At 38.6% G+C, this 21,976-nt stretch overlaps 1 protein-coding gene across 2 annotated transcripts in view; it reads left to right on the top strand.

Annotated features, from left to right (window-relative positions):
- Positions 1-21,976, top strand: part of ANKRD44 (ankyrin repeat domain 44) — a 204,563-nt gene that overhangs the window by 100,628 nt on the left and 81,959 nt on the right. For both annotated transcript variants that reach the window (XM_011997192.1, XM_011997191.1), the window contains exons 12-15: positions 809-877; positions 4,076-4,216; positions 5,870-5,950; positions 8,783-8,894. In XM_011997192.1, coding sequence (XP_011852582.1) covers positions 809-877; positions 4,076-4,216; positions 5,870-5,950; positions 8,783-8,894 — 403 coding nt within the window. The remainder of the gene's footprint in view (positions 1-808; positions 878-4,075; positions 4,217-5,869; positions 5,951-8,782; positions 8,895-21,976) is intronic.

Genomic DNA, 21,976 nt, shown 5'->3' with positions numbered 1-21,976 from the left:
ATCCTAAGTTTAGAACAATGATGGACAATTGTCTCTTTTTTATGCTCACATTTAAAAAATATCACACCTGTACAGAAAGTGACAACATACAATTCCAGATTCATGTCTGAAATTCTATTAGAATTACTATTTAGCTACATGCCCTTTAATAGGAAAAATCACTTTGATGGGTCCTTTTCTCTCTACTAAATATGATTTATTGCTTCTGCAAATGATAAAGAAGCTATGGAAGATCACTGTGCTCCATGACATCATTTTCAACCTTGGTTCTGCACATTTATTTGCATAAATTACAAAGACAGGGAAATACAGTTGTTTTATTTTCCATTAAGGAGTGTCTGGGTTGAAAGTAGTTATCATAGTGAATTCATTCTGCTGTGATAGAAGGTAACGCCCATCCACTCTGGGCGTTATTGTCATTGTTTAAAGGTGACATGAAATTATTATAGGTTTAAGTGGTTGTTTCATAAACTCTTGATGGTTTTGAAAAAGAATTTTAGGATGAATGATGAAACCATCACCGGAAGGTTTAATCATGTAATAATCATTAAATTTCTTAGTCATGGAATTGAAAATGTTCCACCAAGCTCTTTAATCTATTGATTCATTAGCTTTGAAAAAGGAATCATAGGAACTTTAGATCCTTACCATATGTCATTACTCTAATATGTTCAGGTTTTTATTAGCCGAATTTAGACCGGGAGCTATCTTTTCATCTTGTCCTGCACTCTGCAGAAAATAGCTCTTGCTGAAGATAGGCCAGTAATTGATCTCTTCCATCTTAATGATGTTTTCCCTGTCTTTCTAGTAATGTGGAATGTATAAAACTCTTGCAAAGCAGCGGAGCAGATTTCCATAAAAAGGACAAGTGTGGGAGGTATGTAATCAGAGAGTTCTGCTTCAAGTGCTTAAATAAAAGGAAGTAGGCGTGGTCTATCTGGTAATCAAGTGATGTTGAAATGGTAAACTGAGAAGTTAGCCGGGGGGATTCCATCCTCCTCGGAAGGAAGTCCTTTCTCATAGAGGTTGCCAACAAAGCAAATAACAAGCCACAAAGAAAGCATCTCCACTCACAGCTGCTGTTTAGATGTGCCAATTGTCTCTCTTTTTTTTTCAGTTAAAAGACAAAACAAAACTCCTACATGGATATAGTTTGGAAAATCCTGTTTCTAGCAGAGTGGAATACATAAGTCCTAGTCATAAGATCTAGAATATTTTATTATATGTATTGAACATTTCATCTTGGGATGAATTTTCAGCCATGTTTAAAACATTAAGTACACATGTTTAAAACATTAAGTGCACACACACCACCAATGGGTCATAGAACTCTTCTTACTTTAATGATCCTTTATATAAGTAAATGATGCCATGATGCTAGCTGGTACGTGGATATATATTTTTCATGTATATACATATGTATAATTTTTTTTTCCCATTGTATCTCTTTACCCTTCCTTTCTACATGTACCCTCCTTCTCTGGGGTTGCCACAAATTTCTCCTCTTACCAACTTGTCTAAGGCAACTCCTACCCGCCCTCAGATTTATGTCAGTGACACCTCCTTGTGCACCGATGGGCATGCCCCTCTTCTCTGCTCCTCTAGCACCCTCATCATTCATGACTGCAAAGTACCTCATGCTGTTCTTGTGGACTCTGACTCCTTGTCTCTCTCCCTGTTACGGGAAAGGGCTCCCCATCCAGACCCCAAGAGAGGGTTCTTGGATCTTGCGCAAGAAAGAATTCAGGGCGAGTCCATAGAGTAAAGTGAAAGCAAGTTTATTAAGAAAGTAAAGAAATGAAAGAATGGCTACTCCATAGACAGAGTAGCTCCAAGGGCTGCTGGTGGCCCATTTTTATAGTTATTTCTTGATTATATGCTAAACAAGGGGTGGATTATTCATGCCTCCCCTTTTTACACCATATAGGGTAATTTCCTGATGTTGCCATGGCATTTGTAAACTGTCATGGCGCTGGTAAGAGTGTAGCAGTGAGGACAACCAGAGGTCATTCCTGTTGCCATGTTGATTTTGGTGGGTTTTGACCGGCTTCTTTACTGCAACCTGTTTCATCAGCAAGGTCTTTATGACCTGTATCTTGTGCTGACCTCCTGTCTTATCTTATGACTTAGAATGCCTAAGCATCTGGGAATGCAGCCCAGTAGGTCTCAGCCTCATCTTACCCAGCCCTTATTCAAGATGGAGTTGCTGTGGTTCACATGTCTCTGACATCCCCACCTGACTGTGAGCCTCCTCAGAACAAGAACTGGGTATCATTTTCTCTCTATCTTTGGGCCCTGTCGTGAGGTTCTTACCTAGTAATTTTCAGTCTATTTAAAACATATGCAATCCAATATGTAAAATATTTAAAATTTCTTTCTCTTGAACTAAAGATGAGAAAAATCAATTAGTGACAGAGCCCATAAATTGACTATAAAATATGAAATAGTTATACTTGAAAATTGATCGTTTGTTTATTATTCTTTGACTATCAGCTGGTCATACCAGAAAAACTGCTGCACAATTGAGAGTTAAAAATAAGTAATGTACAGCAAATTACTTTATATTTCTGTAGTCTTGCCCTTTACAAGGTGCTTGTGTTTTCTGATACTAACTCTATGAGGTATGTGGGGATGCTGTTACCCCTTTTAGTAGATGAGAAAGCTGAGCCCAAATAAACTAAATGATTTATACGTGTACACAGAATTTTAGACCTAGCAGGACCTTAGAGTGTTTATATTTGGGCTCTGTCATGAGGTTGTTACCTGATAATTTTCAGTCTAATTAAAACATGTGTAATCCAATAGGTAAAATATTTAAAATTTCTTTTTTTTGAACTAAAGAGGAGAAAAATCAACTAGTAAGAGAGAAACTAAATGATTTGCACATATACACAGAATTTTAGACCTAGAAGGACCTTAGGTAGGGCACAGTAGCTCAAAAGTTCTTATTGAAATAAGGGTGAAGAAGTCAAGATCCAGAGAGGGGATGTGATTTGGGCCAGCTTGCACATCTGCCAATGCCAGAACCCAGGGCTTCTGATTCGGATTCGGATTCTGCATTGTTCTTCCCATTAACCAACATCCCTACCCTCAAGGAGCTTGCAGTTCAGTGGGGAGGATGAGACAATACACCAGTGCTAAAATCAAGGCAGTATGTGATGAGAACTCAAGAGAGACCCAGAGAGTAGCTAAGCCATCTCAGACAAAATAAAGAGAACTAGCCCCTGGAACAAGATGATGAGTGGGGTTTTGATGGGTGGAAGTGATTCATGAATGGGCATTCCTGGGGGTAAACCAACCTGGACAAAGGTTGGGGGGAAGTGTGAACATGATCCAGAAAGCCTCAAGTCATCCGCTTTGGTTATTCTAATGGGTACATCTAGGGGAGAGAGATACCCCATCAAAAGGAGATTGGGACCAGTTTTGGAAGGTCTACAATTCTAGGCTGAGGAATCAAGTCTTTGGTTAGTAGAGAGAACCAAAGGTTTTAGAACACGATTGTTATATGTGGGTATTGCACCTTAAAAAAAATTCTTCATTTATACTAACTAGAAATTATGGACACTTGGTTAGAGCTAAGGAAGCCAATAGGATGGGCTGGCAATGGTCCAAAAAAGCAATAATGTAGACCTGAACTAGGATAGGCTCTAAGAAGGACAAGAAAGGACAGATCCATGGTAGATGGCCTCGTTTGAAGCCACTGTCTTTATAGCCTCACTTCCAGTTTATACAGGTTAAGCACCCCTCATCTGAAAATCCAAATTCTGAAATGCTCCAAAATCTGAAACGTTTGGGGCACTGACATAATGTTCGAAGGAAATGCTCATTGGAACATTTTGAATTTTGGATTTTTGAATAAAAGATGCTCAACCATCCAAAACACTTCTAGTTCCAAGCATTTCAGATAAGGGATACCTAACTTGTGTAGTTAAAGGAAGGCATGACTTTGATCTCCACACACTGTGAGAGTCTAAGAGCTTTCCATGCCCCTAGGCATATTGCTGCCCATGCTAGTGCTAACAACGGGCCTGTTTTCCAGACTGAATGAAGTAATAAATTGCTGTTTGTTTTTCAGGACCCCTTTGCACTATGCAGCTGCGAATTGTCATTTCCACTGTATTGAGACATTAGTGACCACAGGGGCCAACGTTAATGAAACAGATGACTGGGGACGCACAGCTTTGCATTATGCCGCTGCATCAGACATGGATAGAAAGTAAAAACAGCCTTGCTCATGCTTCCTCTGGGAACAGGATTGGGGAGTGGTGGGGAAGGATTGCTAAGTTTTCTTCATATCACCTCATGGAAAAAGAGTTAGACTAACCCAAAAGAGTTAGATTTGCTTCATTCCAAACCTGGGCTTTCCTTTTCTGGTCAATTTATGTTTGATTATTACATGTCACTGCACAATTACTTCTCTGTTCTTTGGGTTGAATCCCAAGTGTAGCTGTCAAGCTCGAGTTTATGGTTCATTCAAAATCTGTTGTAATTTATTTTGACATATACCATAGTTTTCATCATCACCACTTAAATGCTTCATTTGCTATAAAACTTACATTTGCTAATATATATGTCATATGTCAAAAACATCCACCCATGCATAATTCCAACAGCCTTTAAATTCAGCGTCAATACATGTAAACTAGGCACCATTGCTCCAAACCTGGGCATGAATGCTCTTTCAGGAGCTAGAGGAGAGGAAGTTGGTTGCTCAGGGCATGTTTGGATTCTAGGTGGGTAGGAATGGAAAACAGAAATAAGTGAACCAGTTCAAGGGAAGAAGGTGGGAGAGAGGCCCACAGTTGATGAAATTGTTCTTGGAAGCTTAAGGAAGGGCCTCCTTCATAGGAATACTTTTAGGTGACCCTGTTTGAAGAACTATTGAATTATTTGCTGCCTTGTGCTGTGAAATTGATTCTGGGTCAGTGCTAATTGCTTTTCTTGTAGAGCAATGGCTTTTAATTTAGATGGTGACCCACAGTGAGAAATACCATCTTACAGTCATGACCCAATATGCACATTCACATGTATATATAGTTTATTTAGTATGTAAAGTGGAAATAAAGTTTTCATAAAATCATATTTACTTTTACCATATGTGATGCATTCTGACATATTCTGTATTTCATTAGATAAAAAATATTGCTGACTACAACCCACTAAGTCGATTTCACAATTCAGTAATGGCTTATGATCTGTAGTTTGAAAAATACTGCTTGTTTCCTCTTCATAGTTACATAATAAATAGAAATAATAATATCAGATGTAGCATTCTGATCCCTTAGGCGTACAGGTTATTAACAAACATTGCTTAACAAACACTTATTGAGCATCTACTATGTGCCAAGCTCCAGACAATTCACTTGGAATAGATTGGGGGGGTGAAAAGGGTGGGGAAACAATACACTTCCTCTGTTAAGAGCTGGAAAAGGAATTTTGGATGGTGAAGAATTGTTCTGGCAGATGAAGGGTGAATAGGACCCCATTTCTGGACAAATGAGATGCTGAGCTGGTAAGGAGGCAGTGGGGAATGTGGTAGGAGTCAAAGAAGTTTCAGCTAAGTCACTACTTCTTTACTTGGGAAGTTTAGAATGTTTATGGAAAGGTGGGCAACTTGATTGTTAACTTAATTGCTGATACTTAAGTGGAAGTTTTAAGAAATCATATTCTCAGTTGGATCCTTGGGAGAGAACAGATTTATGGGATGGCTTTGGAGAGAACCATGTATATCTTCAGTGAAAATCAGTGGTGCTTATTTCTTCTGGGTTGGGGTAAAAATCATTAAGATATAAATTGCACCAAAACCATTAACAGCTTTGCCATTGAAAAAAATTAATTGCAATTTTTTTCTGTCCTTTATGCTGAGAAGTAAGACTATCTTAGGAAATGCCCATGAAAATTCAGAAGAACTTGAAAGAGCCAGGGAGCTGAAGGAAAAGGAAGCCACACTGTAAGTTTCTTCTCAGCTTAAGAACAAGGTGCCATTTCTGACGCTTCTTCTGCTTCTCTGAGTTGCCACGTTGCCTGCCTTAGTATTTTGGGGTTTCACTTGGAATCTTGAGGAAGTGATATGGGTTTGCCTTTAATGGGAAAGAAACTATTCTTTTAATACAGCCTTCAATTCTACTATTTTCACACAGGGAACTTTCTAAAATTGTAAGCTTTGCTTCAGCAACCACTGTGATTGGTCAGTGGTTTTTAGGACCTGGTGTCCTAAATATCATTTCTGACTGTGATGCATCATGTATCAGTGAAGACAGATGAAGCCTCCTCTGAGAGCCTTAGGTTCTGCTTTTATGACCTGGGGACATCTATTTAGCAGATCCTATTTTAAAAGGTCTTAATACTTTGGTGTGAAATAGCCATTTGTGCTTTCCCCTCCCCCAGCCCACACCCACATCAATTTAGGAAGAGCCTCCTGCTCCTGCAAAAAGCTGCTCCTGGGCCCCTCATCCCACCTGCCTCTCCCTGGCTTCTAACAGAGACATAGCTCTTTGCTGTGGCAGGGGTGGGAGTGCCTGCCATCACTCAGGGCTGTAGATGCACAGGAACCTCTGGCTTCATCCTCTGAGAGTCCTTTCCGCACCACAGGTCACAGTGAGAAGCTTACAGTGCTCAGTGCAGTACCCAGCACATAGTCAATATTCAATAGCTGTTGAGTAGATGAACAAACGAACGAATTGGTACCCACACCTTGTGCCTCACCCCTGTGGAATCCAGTGGATATGGTGCTCTATGAGTCTGCAGGCACATTGTTGTTAACTTATTTATTCTTTCATTGTCAGATGACCCAGTTTTTCTGTGGCCTGAATGCCTGTGTCTACTCCAGGGTCTTCCCACCCTACACTATGCTCCTCCCATGCCCAGACTGTTGTGGAAAGGTATAGTTAGAGAGTGTGGCTCCAATGCAGGTTGTGGGACCTAACTTTGACGGTAATTGGGGTGGGGACAGGAAATGCAGCACCTAATAAGGTAGGATGACCAGCGTTTTGCTTTGATACCCCCAAATTTAAAATAACAATACTAAAAGGCTGTAGCATCTTAAGCCACTGCAGCAAATGCCCCCTTTTCCAGTGAACTGCAAGCTTCCCCTGAGCCAGACAAGCTGATGGAGAGGGAGGGGACAAGAAAGGCAGGGGGCAGGAGGAACCAGCTGCCTGAGAGTTCTTCTATGCAAAGGGAGGCCACTCCCTGTATCCAGATACGCCTCTGACCTCATGTGCATCTGTTGGCTTTGCATCATAATTGCCAAATTACTAGGCCCTGGGAAGAGAAAAAAAATAAGCATTCCCAGCTAAAACACGGAACTCATGTTTTCCTTACAAACAATGTGGAGAATATCCAAGTTCTACATTACTTTTATTATAATACTACTATTGGCAGTATATATAGTTCAATTGTGTTACAAATTCAATTTATCAACTAATTTTTGGGATATAATCCATTCAGAAATTGGGAATTATGTGTCCACTAGCATGTTATTCCTATTGAATGATTTCATTTAAAGAGCCAAATTCTATTTACAGTGAGTCATACCTGGGATCCTTTCCATGGGCATTTAATTAACAGAATGAAAAAGAACTTCCTTCCTTATAAGGTGCAAATGACTGAAGAGGGAATAATAGCAAGACTCTAAGAATAGTTTGATTTATTATTGACATGTGGGTATTTGGTTTTTTTAAACATATATGGCTTTCATCAGTTTTTCTAGAAATCGAAGTATCTGTTTTAATTGTCCCTGTGTGTAATTGACTTTTCTCCTTTTGGGTTATACCAAAAGATAGGTAAATGCCATTTAAAAGTTTTTGGGTAAACTGTAGAAATTTTCTGTTGGAAGGTCTTATTTAATGTATGGGTTGATATTTAGAATGTTAACATTTTGATTTGAGTATGAAATTGAATCAGCTTGGTCTTGTAAAGGACATGTTTGTCCCATTGTCACAAGGATAATGCTGACGCTATGAAGCAGCACTTCCTGACTAGCAACTCCCTCTTTCCCAGCAGGACTGGACCATTTGCAGTAGGCCCTGAACAGAACTTATTACATCCCTAGGTACTTGTGAACTAGAGTTTTGGGCTCTTCAGTGAAGGTGGAGCCATGCTCCTTCCTCTAAGCTTTCCAAAGACTGTGGCTTTTTCAGAAAAATTACAACTCTGCCTGAAAGGGCTTTAAACTTTTTTTTTTTTTTTCAGGTCTATATTCCTAATGGTGAAATTTAAGCCTCTTTATTCATATGTGGTTATGAAGTTAATTCTTTGTTCTTTAAAAATGATTACCCATTCCTTTAATCTTTTTATTGTTTAGGCTATTCTTATTTTTTTTTCTTACTCTTTTTAACTTTCATTTTCTAACCTTTTATTTTATGGTGAGGTTAAGAGTAAACCCCTCCCTACTGAGGTTGCCCTGTTACTTGCACTGTTACTGATCACTTCTTTATTGAGACTTTGTTCAATCAATGTGGAGCTCCAAAACTTACTATTCAGTAATCTTGATAACAGATGTTCTCACCTGAAGATGAGAGAAAAAAATCGTAATTACCCTCTTTTTCCTAAAGCTTTTCCTGAATTCTAGAATGGCTATATTAAGCTCAAATAAAGATAGCTACAGAAAACACACACACACACAATTTTCAATACATAAAACTTCAATGCTGTAGGGTTTTTAAAGAAACAAACTCATAAAATACTTCATGGAACATTCATCACAGGACGATTTACGTAAACTTATCTTTTTCAGTCCAGAGATGTTTTCTAAAATAACACTTCATTTTTATACTTACAGATGTCTAGAGTTTCTGCTTCAAAATGATGCAAATCCGTCTATCCGGGACAAGGAAGGTTACAATAGCATACATTATGCTGCTGCCTATGGGCACAGGCAATGTCTGGAATTGGTGAGTTGTTTTGTTTTGTTTTCTCGAACCCACGCACACACGCATACACACACACAGACACACAGACCAAATCACAGAGGCATTAACTGTTTTTTCCAGAGTCGTAGCTCTGGTCTGTGTAAAAAGTGGGGCCATGAATCAGGATTTCATGAATTACTGATTTCAAAAAGTGTTTTTTCTACTGCACCATGCTACCTTCCATTGCAGGTTAGAGCCCCACCACCACCCAAGGCTTTTAAACACAGCGCAAAAGCATGGTACTCACTGATATAAGGCAGTACCATTTCTGCCTCCTAACACCAGCATTGCCATGGAAGTTGGTATAGACCTATTAGCAAATATGGCTTTGTGTTTTGATCCCATATAAGAAATGCTCCTCACAAAATGTGTGTGTGTGTGTGTGTGTGTGTGTGTGTGTGTGGTAATCAGTGGCAGAGTGAAGGCTTTCTACAGTAACTATGTATCATGAGCCTGCCTTCCAAAATATACCTAAGACACAGCTGTCTTTAATTGGTTTTCTCTATGAAAACCATGTCATAATTGTCATGATAAAACAAACTTTTATTATACAGTTTGTTATTATAGTCTTAATAATGTGTGCTGTTCTATAGTACTTTCGTGAGTTATCTTTAATCCTTCATAGTCTGGAAACTCAGGATAATTATCCTAAGACCTTCTTTGTATAGAAATAACATTGCATGCAATATCTTCATTTTTTTTAGGAAGGCCATTTTGGTACCATTATTTCTATTATTCAAGTAAGAGGTTTTTCTGTTCATAAGAAGGTTTCACAAATTCTGTCTGTTAATGAAATTACCCCCTTTGATTAGATCAACATTTGCCCTGTGTAATTTACAAAGAGATGACTATTCATGACAATTATAAAACATTCAAAAACAGTTAGGAAGAGGTGTTACTTGATCTTAATTTACACTGTCAGTCGAACAGACCGGATTATCAATATAATTGGTAGAAGTGTTACTATTGTTTGCTTTCAGGAAAGAAACCACAGTCAGTCATTTGTAACACAGGATGAAAGTTCTCTCATTTTCCTGAATGATTTTAGTTGGACAGAAAGTTTTATGTATTCCTATTTTGGAATGCATCCCAAAATTCCTCTTGGGTGTAGTTTCTACAAAGCAAAGATCCTAAGCAGGCTAAAAACATTATTATGCCCCACCCCCTCCCAATCAAAACAAAACACAATCCTGAAAACAACCTGGACTTTCCCTTAGGAGTGGAACCACAAATCAGACCTTTGCAGGTATCTTATCCCCACTGTTGGCTCACCTAACTGTGGATGGATTAGAACAGGAGATGAGACAGGAGGAAAGGGTTCTGAAAGGAGGGGAGAGGGAATAGGACCCTGTCTTTGATACAAGTGTTAAGTAAATTTCAAAAGAAAACATATATGTTTTCTTTTCATAAGCCATAAGTATATGAAAAAAAGCTCAGCATCACTGATCATTAGAGAAATGCAAACCAAAACCATAATGAGGTACCATCTCACACCAGTCAGAATGGCTATTAATAAAAAGTCAAAAAATAACAGATGCTGGCCAGGTTGTGGAGAAAAGGGAATATTTATACACTGTTGATGGGAGTGTAAATTAGTTTAACCATTGTGGAAGGCACTGTGGCAATTCCTCAAAGACCTAAAAGCAAAACTACCATTCAACCTAGCAATCCAACCACTGGGTGTATACCCAAAGAAATATAAATCATTCTAACCATAAAGATACATGCATATGTATGTTCATTGCAGCGTTATTTACAATAGCAAAGACAGGGAATCAACCTAAATTCCCATCAACAGTAGACTGGATAAAGACAGTATGGTGTATATCTATATCATGGAATATTATGCAGCCATAAAAAACAACGAGATCATGTTCTTTGTAGGAACATGGATACAACTGGAGGACATAATCTTTAGCAAAAAAACGTAGGGGCAAGAAACCAAATACTGCATGTTCTCACTTATAAGTGGGAGCTAAATGATGAGAACACATGGACACAAAGAGGGGAACAACAGACACTGGGGCCTACTTAAGGGTGGAGGATGGGAGGAGGGAGAGAATAAGAAAAATTAACTATTTGGTACGAGGCTTAGTACCTGGGTGGCAAAATGATCTGTACAACAAACCCCCATGACACAAATTTACCTGTATAGCAAACCTGCACGTGTACCCCTGAACCTAAAAGTTTTTTTTAAAACCCGAAAACAAGTATTAAATGAAGAAGTAGGGTTTTGAGGGGGATGCTTTTTCTCATATATTTTCCCTCTTTCTGTAGGAATCCGATATCTTTATAGTCTTTAAAACTCCAATTTCCTTGGGTACTAGATGTTAGGAAAGCAAACCAATTAACTCATATGCACTAGGAGGTGAATTTCTAACACTTTCACATTGCTATGCCAATCTTCCTCCTCATCTCCCAGCACAAACACCTGTCTTCCCAGGGGTCATCCTTTGAACAAATTGTCCCTGACTCTGTACTTTGTGCTAGAGTTATATTGGTGAAGAGACACATATCTGGTAGCTCTTCATAGGTTATCTGAGCCTCTGAACAGGAATTGTACAAGGAGATCTTTTTTTGATTCCACCATCCCAGCCTATGCTTCTGGCCTGTGGAGGGAATGGAGAGAGTAAATGAGTATGTGTGGTCCTCTGGCCTTCACTACCGGTCCAGGGACTTTGTCCTCTGGGCGCTGGAGTAGGATTGAAGAAGATGGGGGGCCATCTGGACTAGCTGATTTGTGAGGCTGATGAAATGTGTCTTTGGCACTTCCTCCCATCTACTTGAGCAATTACTGTGAGTATGCATATCATTAAATATGTATCATTAAATTTGATGTACATTTTGACTCTGACACTCAGCTTGGTCTGTGTTTACTTTGGCATTCATGGTTTGTGGCTCCTGTCTGTGATCGTAAGCATAGAATTTATAAACTACTTTGTGTTCAGTCCATTTTGCTGTAATCAAAAAGAAACAGAAATTATTATAGTTGTTTTAACTTTACTTCTATTATACAGACTTATATTTAATTAGTTCCATGAGGAAAAAAGACTTCTAAAAAGTAGTATGAACCCCTTCGCCTTGATAGAAATAGCTAAGGTTGAGAATTCTGCCAAGTCTACCTACTTAGGCCAGTGTTCTCAGCTGGTCTTGATCAAAGACGTTTGTACTATGTGTGCAAGCAAAAATCTGCCCACAAACATGTACTGAGAGCTGTGATCCGTCATATTTAATTGGGCTCAAAATATCAAAGCAAAATGGGGGAGACTTGGCTAATAAAGCTTCTTGTGTCTGAGTATAATGTATGTTTGAGTGGAGGAAGGGAATTGGCAAAGGAAATCTCCTTTTTTCTCTATCTGAAGTGTATTCTTACTGGCTCTGAAAAGAAAAATCAGGGAATCATGCCCCTATTTGGAACTTTTGAGTTTATATTGGTTTATTATATATTTTTTTACAATATTAAAGATTTGTCCATGAACATAAAGATCTTGGAGGCTTTTTTATTGAAATGGAAAAATGTGTGTGCCAATGTAATTATGTAAATTGTCTACAAAACTTAGAGAGATTGAAAACTCTAGGCCTCTGATTACATTCAGGCTGAGATTTTTTCACGCCAAATCATTTGGAATTTGGCTGCTTCTCTGAATCTTGTCCCCTGTTCAATAATAGGAATGAACTTCAACTTCAACTGTGAGAATAAGTAGGGGTGACAAACGCCCCTACTTATATATTCTGGGAGCTTCTGGGATTCTCCGAAGAAAGACTGAAAGCAACTGTGTCTTGGGCAACTCAACACTAAAATTATGCTGCTTTCAAATAAACGACTCAATGTTTTAGGTTGTTTCTTGTGTTTATCACAGGACTTTAGAAAACCATTACCACCTGGCTCTGAATAAATATATGTGTCTGTATAAGATAGACTTATGGCCAGGTGCAGTGGCTTACAGCTTATAATCCCACCACTTTGGGAGGCTGAGGTGGGAGGATTGCTTGAGTCCAGGAATTCAAGACCAACCTGGGCAACATAGTAAGGCCTTGTCTCTACAAAAATATTTTTAAAATTAGCCAGGCATGGTAATGTGATGTGCACCTGTAGTCCTCACTACTCAGGAGGCTGAGGCAGGAAGATTGCTTGAGCCCAGGAGTTTGAGGTTTCAGTGACCTATGATTGCACCACTGCAGTCCAGCCTGGGTGACAGAACAAGACCCCGTCTCTTAGAAAAATAGTATGGACCTACATTGGCAATGTCTCAGTAAGCCTCTCAAGACTAAGAAAGCAGGTAGAAAAAAGCAGTTAAAAAAGGGAAAACTCCTGAGTGGTCATCTGAGGACAAGAAAATGAAAAATCAGTAAATTTGAACCCCAGCCTCAAACAAGTCTCTGATGACTGCTTTCTCTCCCTAGAGGTGCTGCTAAGAGAAGGACTTGGGTTGTGCTTGACCTCCCAGCAGGCAGCCTGCCAAGGGGCGGTATTCTCTGGAAACCTCAACAATGCCGGTCTTGTGTTTTCTTCTATTTAATTCAGTTGGAGAGAAACATAAAATCCTATGAGGAACTCTCATTAAGGGCAAGGGTGTGGGTGAGCATGGATATTTTGATACCACTGGCATCCTCTCAGATATGAATATAAGTTCACAAATTTTGAGTTAGAATTTGGATGTAAATCTATATTCAAAACAGTTGAATAGACAATGTTTTATGATAAGATGTTCCATTTTTTTTTTGTAATGGGGGCTTTACCATGAATGAATTTGGCAGCTGATGAAAGAACCATTCAACAGGATGTGTTAAAATAGAACATTTCAGATTTGCCTTCAGTTGAGGGCCTAGGACACTGGGGCCATTGCCTCCACATTTCAAAGTGTGATACTGGTGCTTCAACTCATGGCCCCCTTCCCCATTTCTAAAGTCACAGTTGGAAAGAACAAGAAGTTAGAGATTAGAGAGAAGCCTTCTTTGAAGCTAGCTCTACTGTGAATTCTACCACCCCTTGTAGTAGAGGAGACAGAATGCCTTCTCCTGACCCCAGCCTTAAGGGAGGGCAGCTTCAGGGAGATTGCTTAGGTATCTTGTTTGTGTCCCACACAATTTAGGGAGCATGCCAGGCTGGTATATGATAAATCTAAAGACTCAATGGCTCTGACCAGAGCTTGCTGGCCAGGCAGCTAAATAAGAAGAAGGCTGTGTTTGAGAAATCACTCCACTCTCAGCAATGATTGGTCAAAGTATATATTTCCCAATGCCCAAATGTGAGCCAAGGGCCAGAGCTAGCTTGAGGTTCTCCTTGATCCCACTCAAGAGGGCTGCCTGGAAGAGTCAGGAGACCCAGGATTCCTAGTGTGGAGAGGGGAATATAAGTTACCAGCAGGAAGGTCCATTCACCCAGGCAGAGGGAACTGCAGGCGAGACACCCCAGTGATGGTGGAGAACCTAATTCAGCATCTAAGAGAGAGACAGTTGTAAACATCTGACCTGGTGAGAGACATCACTGCCAGAAAGGTGCCAGGCAGACCGTTGTCCCTGCTCCTAGTGTGTCTTCCTTTCCCTTTCCCCTTTAGACCTGGAGGAGGCAGAGGCAGATGAGGAGGAGGAGAAGCCCTAGGTTGGGGAATAGAGAAGTCAGCCATGTCTCGTTACCCACTGCAGTCTTTGGGGGAAGGCGGGAAGGAGTTTTAATAAGTTAAACAATGTTAGGAGTCTATGATTATCACACTGGAACAGATGTATTGATTGCTGACATGAAGTTATGTTTTAAACTAAAGTGCCTAGAGAACTCTTTATTATTTGTTGGAGATTTTGCATGAAGTGGCGGGAAAAGAAGTAACCTCATAAAGGAGATCGAACCTAGTATAGGGAAAAAGAGAATAAATGTATTATTTGATTATACCCATGACTCACTGGTTCAGTAAATAGCTACACACTTACAGTCATTGTTTCAGGAAAAAATTAATGCTCAGCTCTAAGGAAAAATAAACTATTATCCTTTAAACATTTGCGAATTTAAATATCAACTTATAAGGCATTAGGTTCTATTAATGTCAAGCACTTACCAGGTGCCAAAAGTTGTTGAACAAGTGAAATACACTGTGAGTGACTAAGCTTTATTTAGTGATAAAACGTCAGTGCTAATTTTTAAGTATATAGCAACTGTCCTGTTTGTTAGGAAGGTATTTCATAGAAGATGGCAGGTGAGAAAAGAAATGAAAATTTGCCTTTCTATGGCCTGGACTTTTCTTTAGATTTGATTACTTTCCAGTACCACCTCATTTTACTGCAACTGCCCCTCCATGATTTCTTTTTCAATAAAAACCTATACCAGCATGTCGAACTGGTATAAAGACATGTACCAAATTAAACGTTATACACGCACATACGCATATGTGCACATATTTCTCTGTAATTTCTTCCAAATGGATAGGTAGCACTAAGAGGTTCAAGGAATAGGAATTACTGCTTCTGATGTGGAAACTTCTAAGGACCCAGTGATGTCAGAAAAAGGAAGATTTTTTGTTTTAAAGAGAAGGCAGTTTAAAAGTCAACCAAAAAAATAAGTTAATCTGGCCCGCCCTCCTTTCCTCCCCCTACCCTCCTCCTCCTTTCTTCTCCTTCCTTCCTTCCTTCCTTCCTTCCTCCCTCCCTCCCTCCCTCCCTCTCTTCCCTCTCTCCCCCGCTTTCCTCTCTCCCCTGCCTTCCTCCCTCCCTCCCTCTCAGTCACAAACCCACTAGGCAAGCCTGAGCAGAGCAGGAAGGCAGCCCAGTTGGCGCTAAGGCCTCAGGAGGGAAGTCAGGAAGGCAGCCTAGTAAGGGTTGGAACCCCACTCAAGGAAAGTGTCCTAAATGTGTATGCCCCAAGCAACAGAGCTGTGATATATGTGGAGCAAAACTGTTAGAACTGAAAAGATAAACAGAAATCCACAATTGCAGTGGGAGACTTTAGCACCTCTCTCTCAACAATTGGTAGAACAATGAGACTGAAAATTGTCAAGTATATAGAAAAAGTCAATAACATAATCAACCAAGTGGATCGATCAACAATAAGAACACTCCACCGAGCAACATCAGAATACATATTTAGTTCAAGAGTTCAAGTGCCCATGAATGTTCACCAAGATAAACAATATCTTGAAGCATAAAACAAAATTCAAAAAACATGAAATAATTGAAATCATACAGGGCGTGTTTTCTAGCCACAATGGAATAAAACTAGAAATCAATAATAGAAAGATACCAGGAAAATCTCCAACACTAGGAAATTAAAACCAGACTTGTAAATAATTCATGGGTTAAAAGGAAAGCCTCAAGGGAAATTCAAAAACTATCTTGGACTGAATGAAAATGAAAGTACAACAAAGCGAAATTTGGGGAGTCAGCTAAATCATGCTGAGAAAGAAATTTTTAGCACCAAATGGTTACATCAGAAAAGAGGAAAGTCTCAAGTCAGTAATCTAAGCTTCCACTTCAAGAATCTGGAGAGAGCAAATTTAACTCAAAAGAAGCAGAAAATTGTTATAAAGATGGAGGCAGAAATAAATGAAATTGAAAACCAATGAAGAAATTCAATGAAACAAAAATCTGATTTTTTGAAAAATCAGTAACATTGACAAACCTGTAGCTAAGACAAAGAGAGAGGAAACATAAATTATCAATATCAGGAATGAAATAGGGGATGTCACCATAGACCTTGCAGATATTAAAAGGATAAAGGAATATTATGAATAACTCTACATACATTAATTCGACAACTTGATAAAACAGACTCATTTATTGAAAAACACAAACTACCTTCATTTACCCAATGTGAAGTAGATCATTTGAATAACCCTTTAACTATATTCAGAAAATTAAAATTTAAAACTTCCCCTAAATAAATTTCCAGGCATGGATGATTTCACTGGAGAATTCTACCAAATACTTAAAGAATTAACATAATTCTACACTATCTTTTCTGGAAAATAGAATACAAGAGAATACTTTCCAATTCATTTATTAAGGTAATACCTTGATATTAAGTACCAAAGAGAGACAGACAGACATACACACACACACACACACACACACACACACAGAGAGAGAGAGAGCAACCGAGAGAGAGAGAGCGCAGTGTCTTTCATGAACATGAATGCAAAAATCTTTACAAATTACCAAATAGAATTCAGTGATATATACAGAGAATTATATACCATGACTAATGGAATTTATTACAGGGATGCAAGCCTGTTTCAATATTTGAAAATCAGTCAGTGTAATTCACTGTATTAACAGGCTAAAGAAGAAAAATCAGATTTATATCAACCAATACAGAAAACACTTTTGACAAAATTTAACACTTAAGACAATAAAACAAGCAAACAACAACAACACAAAACAAAACTCTCCTAGAAAAATTAGATAGAGGGGAACTTCCTCAACTTGATAAAGAGCATGTAACAACTTGATAAAGAACAGCTAATTTACTTAACAGTAAAAGACTAAGGCAAGGATGTCTTCTTATACCACTCCTATTCGACATTGTGCTAAAAGTTCTAGCCAGAGCAGTTAGGCAAGAAAAGGAAATAAAAAGTGTACAGATCAGAAAGGAATAAACAAAACTGTTCCTATTTGCAGATGACATTGTTGTCTATGTAGAAAATCCCCAGTAATAAACCAAAAAATCCTAGAAGTCATAAGTGAGTTCATCAAGGTCACAAGATATGAGATAAACATATAAAAATCAATTGCGTTTCTGTGTACTAGGAATGAATATGTCGATACCAAAATTAAAAGTACAATATTATTTTCAACTGCACCAAAAAATTGCTGTCAAGAACTCTGCACTTAGTCCTAGATCCAGAAGACATGTGTTGAAACCACAAAATGGTGATGAAAGAAATCAAAGATCTAAAAAAAAAGGAGAGACATTCTGTATTCGTGGATTAGAAGACTCAACATGGTAAAGATGCCAAATTAATCTGTAGGTTTAACACAATTCTTATCAAAATTCTAGCAAGGTTTTTATAGACAGATGAAAGATTTTTCTAAAATTTTTATGGAATAGCAAAAGAACTAGAAAGCCAACACAATTTTGAAAAAGAACAATGTGGGAAAAATCAGTCTACCTAATTTCAAGAATTATTATATAGTTTGAATATATAATATATATTTTATACTACTGTGTCAATACATGACAGTCTTGTTAATACCTTACCCAATAATCAAGATTGTGAAGTATTGGCAGAGTGATAGGCACATAGCTCAATGGAACAGAATAGACAGCTTAGACATATACCCACAAAAATATGCCCAACTGATTTTTGAAAAAGGTGGAAAAGCAACTCAGCAAAGAGAAGGTCAAATTTTTAACAAATGATGCTGGAGCCACTGGACACCCATAGGCAAATAAAAAAAATCTTGACCTAAGTCTCATACATTATACAAAAATTAACTCAAAATGGATCATAGATTTAAAGGTAAAACAAAACAAAACAAAAAAAACAAAGAAAATCCTTGGGATTTAGGACTAAGCACAGAGTTCTTGACAGCAATTTTTTTAAAAAAAGATTGCTAAATTGGACTTCATTAACATTTAAAACTTTTGCTCTGTGAAAGACCCTGTCACCAGTTTGAAAAGACAAACATTAAATTGCAAGAAAATATTTGCAAGTCACATATCTGACAAGATATGTGTCTAGAATATATAAAGAATTCTCGAAACTCAACAGATTTTTAAAAGATAACACAAACACTCCCATTAAGAAATGAGCAAAATATGGCTGGGTGCGATGGCTCACACCTGTAATCCCAGCACTTTGGGAGGGCAAGCGGGGCAGATCTCTTGAGGCTGACAGTTTGAGACCACCCTGGCCCACATAGTGAAACCCTGTCTCTGCTAAAAATACAAAAATTAGTCGGGTTGGTGGCACATGCCTGTAATTCCAGCTACTTGGGAGGCTGAGGCACGAGAATCACTTGAACCTGAGAGTTAGAAGTTACAGTGAGCCAAGATCTTGCCACTGCATTCCAGCCTGGGAGACAGCGAGACTCTATCTCAAAAAAAAAAAAAAAAAAAAAAGAGAGCAAAATATATGAACAGATATTTCACTGAAGGGGACATATGGATGACAAGCACATGAAAAGATGTTCAATATCATTAGTCATTAGGAAAATGTAAATAAAAACCACAATGAGGTCACTATATGCATATTAAAATGGCTAAAATAAAAACAGTGACAACACCAAGAGCTGGTAATGATGGAGAGAAAGTGGGTCACTCATGCATTTGCAAGTGGCAGTATAAAAAGGGGTAGTTATTCTGCAGAGCAGATTGACCGTTCCTTTAAAAACGATTTAATGTAATTCCTATGTGAATCAGCAGTTTTACTCCTGAGCATTTTTATTTCAGAGAAATGAAAGCTTATGTTCACACAAAATCTGTACACAAATGTTCATAGGAGCTTTATTTGTAATAGCCAAAAACTGGAAACAACTCAAATATCTTTCAGTGGGCAAACTGGTACATCCATACTAAGGAATACTTTTCAGCCATAAAAAGGAACAAATTATTGACATATGCAGCAACCTAGATGAATCTCCAGGGAATAATAAAAGGCAATTGTGTTAAGTGAAAACAAAAATCTAAAAGGTTACATACTGTGTGATTCCATTTATATAACATTATTGAAATGATGAAATTATAGAATGAAAAACAGATTAGTGGTGGTCTTTAGGGATTAATTAGGGGTTAGGTGTTAGGGAAGGTAAATGGGTGTGTCTATAATAGGACAACCTGAGTTGCCTATGTGGTGATGGAAATACTCTGTATCTTGACTTTATTGAGATATCAGTATCTTGTATATGTATCCATATCCTGGTGGTGTTACTGTACTATAGTTTCATAAGATGCCACCATTGGGGGAAACATGGGATCTCTCTATATTATTTCTTATAATTACATGTTAATCTACAATGATCTCAAAACGAAGTTTAATTTAAAAATCTATGTAACTAGGAAACAATCTCTTTAGAAAAAAAATGGATATCTTGGTAAATGAAGTTGATTAGCCCTCAGTTATAATGAAGACCTGCCATGAAAATCTAGCTGGAAAACAAAATTTTTAGCTTAAAGTATTCTGCCTCTGCCACCAGACTGTGTGCTCTTTGAAGAAAGAGACGTTTCCTCTCACCCTAGCTGAAAGGCAGTCTGACTGAGCGGTGCAGGGTGCAGGACCTAGAGCCAGAGCAAATTCAGATTCTGCCTTTTACTAACATTATGATCTTGGTTGATCTCTCTGTATGTTAATTTCCTCATCAGCGAAATGCACAGAATGACAGGACCTACCTCCTAGGGTTGTTGTGAGGATTCAGCAAGTCGGTGAATTAAAAATGCCTAGAGCAGTGCCATTCACTCTTTGCATCCCTAATACCTAAATCAGAGTGTCTGGCATTCAGTGGGTGCTCTGTTACGTGTTTGTTTACTGAAGTGGGTTAATATAAAGATATAACTATGTAGCTTAGAATATATAACATTGTTTTCTGCGGAAAATGTAGCTTTTGCTTATTTTATGTTTTTGATAGTAAAATTGATTCGTATTCCCTGAACATATGGTAGCATGGAAAGAAGTATTAGGACAACCAGAGTGATGAAGCCAGCCTTGGATTAGACATTGTCTTTGAATAAGCACCTAATTCAGTGATCTATGTGTGTCACCTAAGAGTTATGTTTAACCACTACCACCACCTTGAATGCTAAATTATTCAACATTTCAACTACACGAGTTCTTAGAAAGACCACCTTATCCAAAAATCAATGCATGCAGCTCAGGTGTCTCATCCAGAATGGGATCTGGCAGCTGGTCTTTCAACTCTTTCCACTGGGAGAAAGCTTCCGAATCTGTATCTCTAACCTCAGTGTGCTTCAAGGTCCAGGCTCAGCCATCCAATTGCCTGGTGGATATCACCATCCAGAGGACTTGCTGGAACTGGAGTAGGTTCTGAACTTTATGGCACCAAAGTTCATGGAACTTTGATCGACAAAATAAGGTCATCAGACACTCATTCCTTAAAAGAATCAACCTTCAATGAAACAAAACAAAACCCTGATTCTTTTTCAAAGTTTTAGCTCATGAGGGAGTTTAACAACCATGCTTATCATTTTTAATAAAGTTGGAATAATGAACATTTATGACAAGCATGTTGGACTGGGCTCTGTGTCTGCATCATCTCATTTTATTCTCATAACAGTTCTGTAAAGTACCTGCTATTATTATCCATATTTCACAGATAGGTATCCTAAGGCACAAAGAAATTAAGTAACTACCCTGGGTGATATGACTGGTGGGATGTAGAGCCAGGATTCAAACCCATGTCTGTCTCACTCTGAATTCCAAGCTTTCAACAACCATGCTGTACTGTCTGGAGGACTAGTGAACTCCAGACTTTTGAAAGACGAAGCTATCTCAGAACATCTGAATTCCAACCAAGGTACCATTGAGATGAGTGGTCTTCAGGATTTATCAAAGGGAAGCAAGAGAACCTCAGACAATACCAACAGTTATGTCTATAGGTCTATATCATTCATTTATTCTCTTCTCTTCTCTCTTTCTCTCTCTCTCTCCCCTTTCCTTCCTTCTTTACTTTCTTCCTTTCTTTCTTTTTTTAGACAGGGGTCTTGCCTCTGTTGCCTAGGCTGGAGTGCAGTGGCACGATCACAGCTCACTGCAGCCTCAGCCTCTGGGGTTCAACTGATCCTCTCACTTCAGCCTCCCAAGTAGCTGGGACTACAGTAGCCCACCACACCCAGCTAATTTTTGTATTATTTATTTATATATGTGTGTGTGTATCTATATATATATATAGAGATGTGTGTGTGTGTATGTGTGTGTGTGGTTTTTTTTTTTAGACAGATTCTTGCTCTGTTGCCCGTGCAGTGGCACGATCTCGGCTCACTGCAACCTCCGCCTCCGGAGTTCAAGCAATTCTCCTGCCTCAGCCTCCCGAGTAGCTGAGACTACAGGCGTCCACCACCACACCTGGCTAATTTTTGTATTTTTAGTAGAGATGGGGTTTCACTATGTCGGCCCGGCTGGTCT

This window comes from Mandrillus leucophaeus, unplaced genomic scaffold, assembly GCF_000951045.1.
Source record: "Mandrillus leucophaeus isolate KB7577 unplaced genomic scaffold, Mleu.le_1.0 Scaffold532, whole genome shotgun sequence".
In the NCBI taxonomy this organism is placed as follows: domain Eukaryota; kingdom Metazoa; phylum Chordata; class Mammalia; order Primates; family Cercopithecidae; genus Mandrillus; species Mandrillus leucophaeus.
The sequence above is the reverse complement of the archived record's forward strand: the minus strand, read 5'-3'. Positions and strand labels throughout refer to the sequence as shown.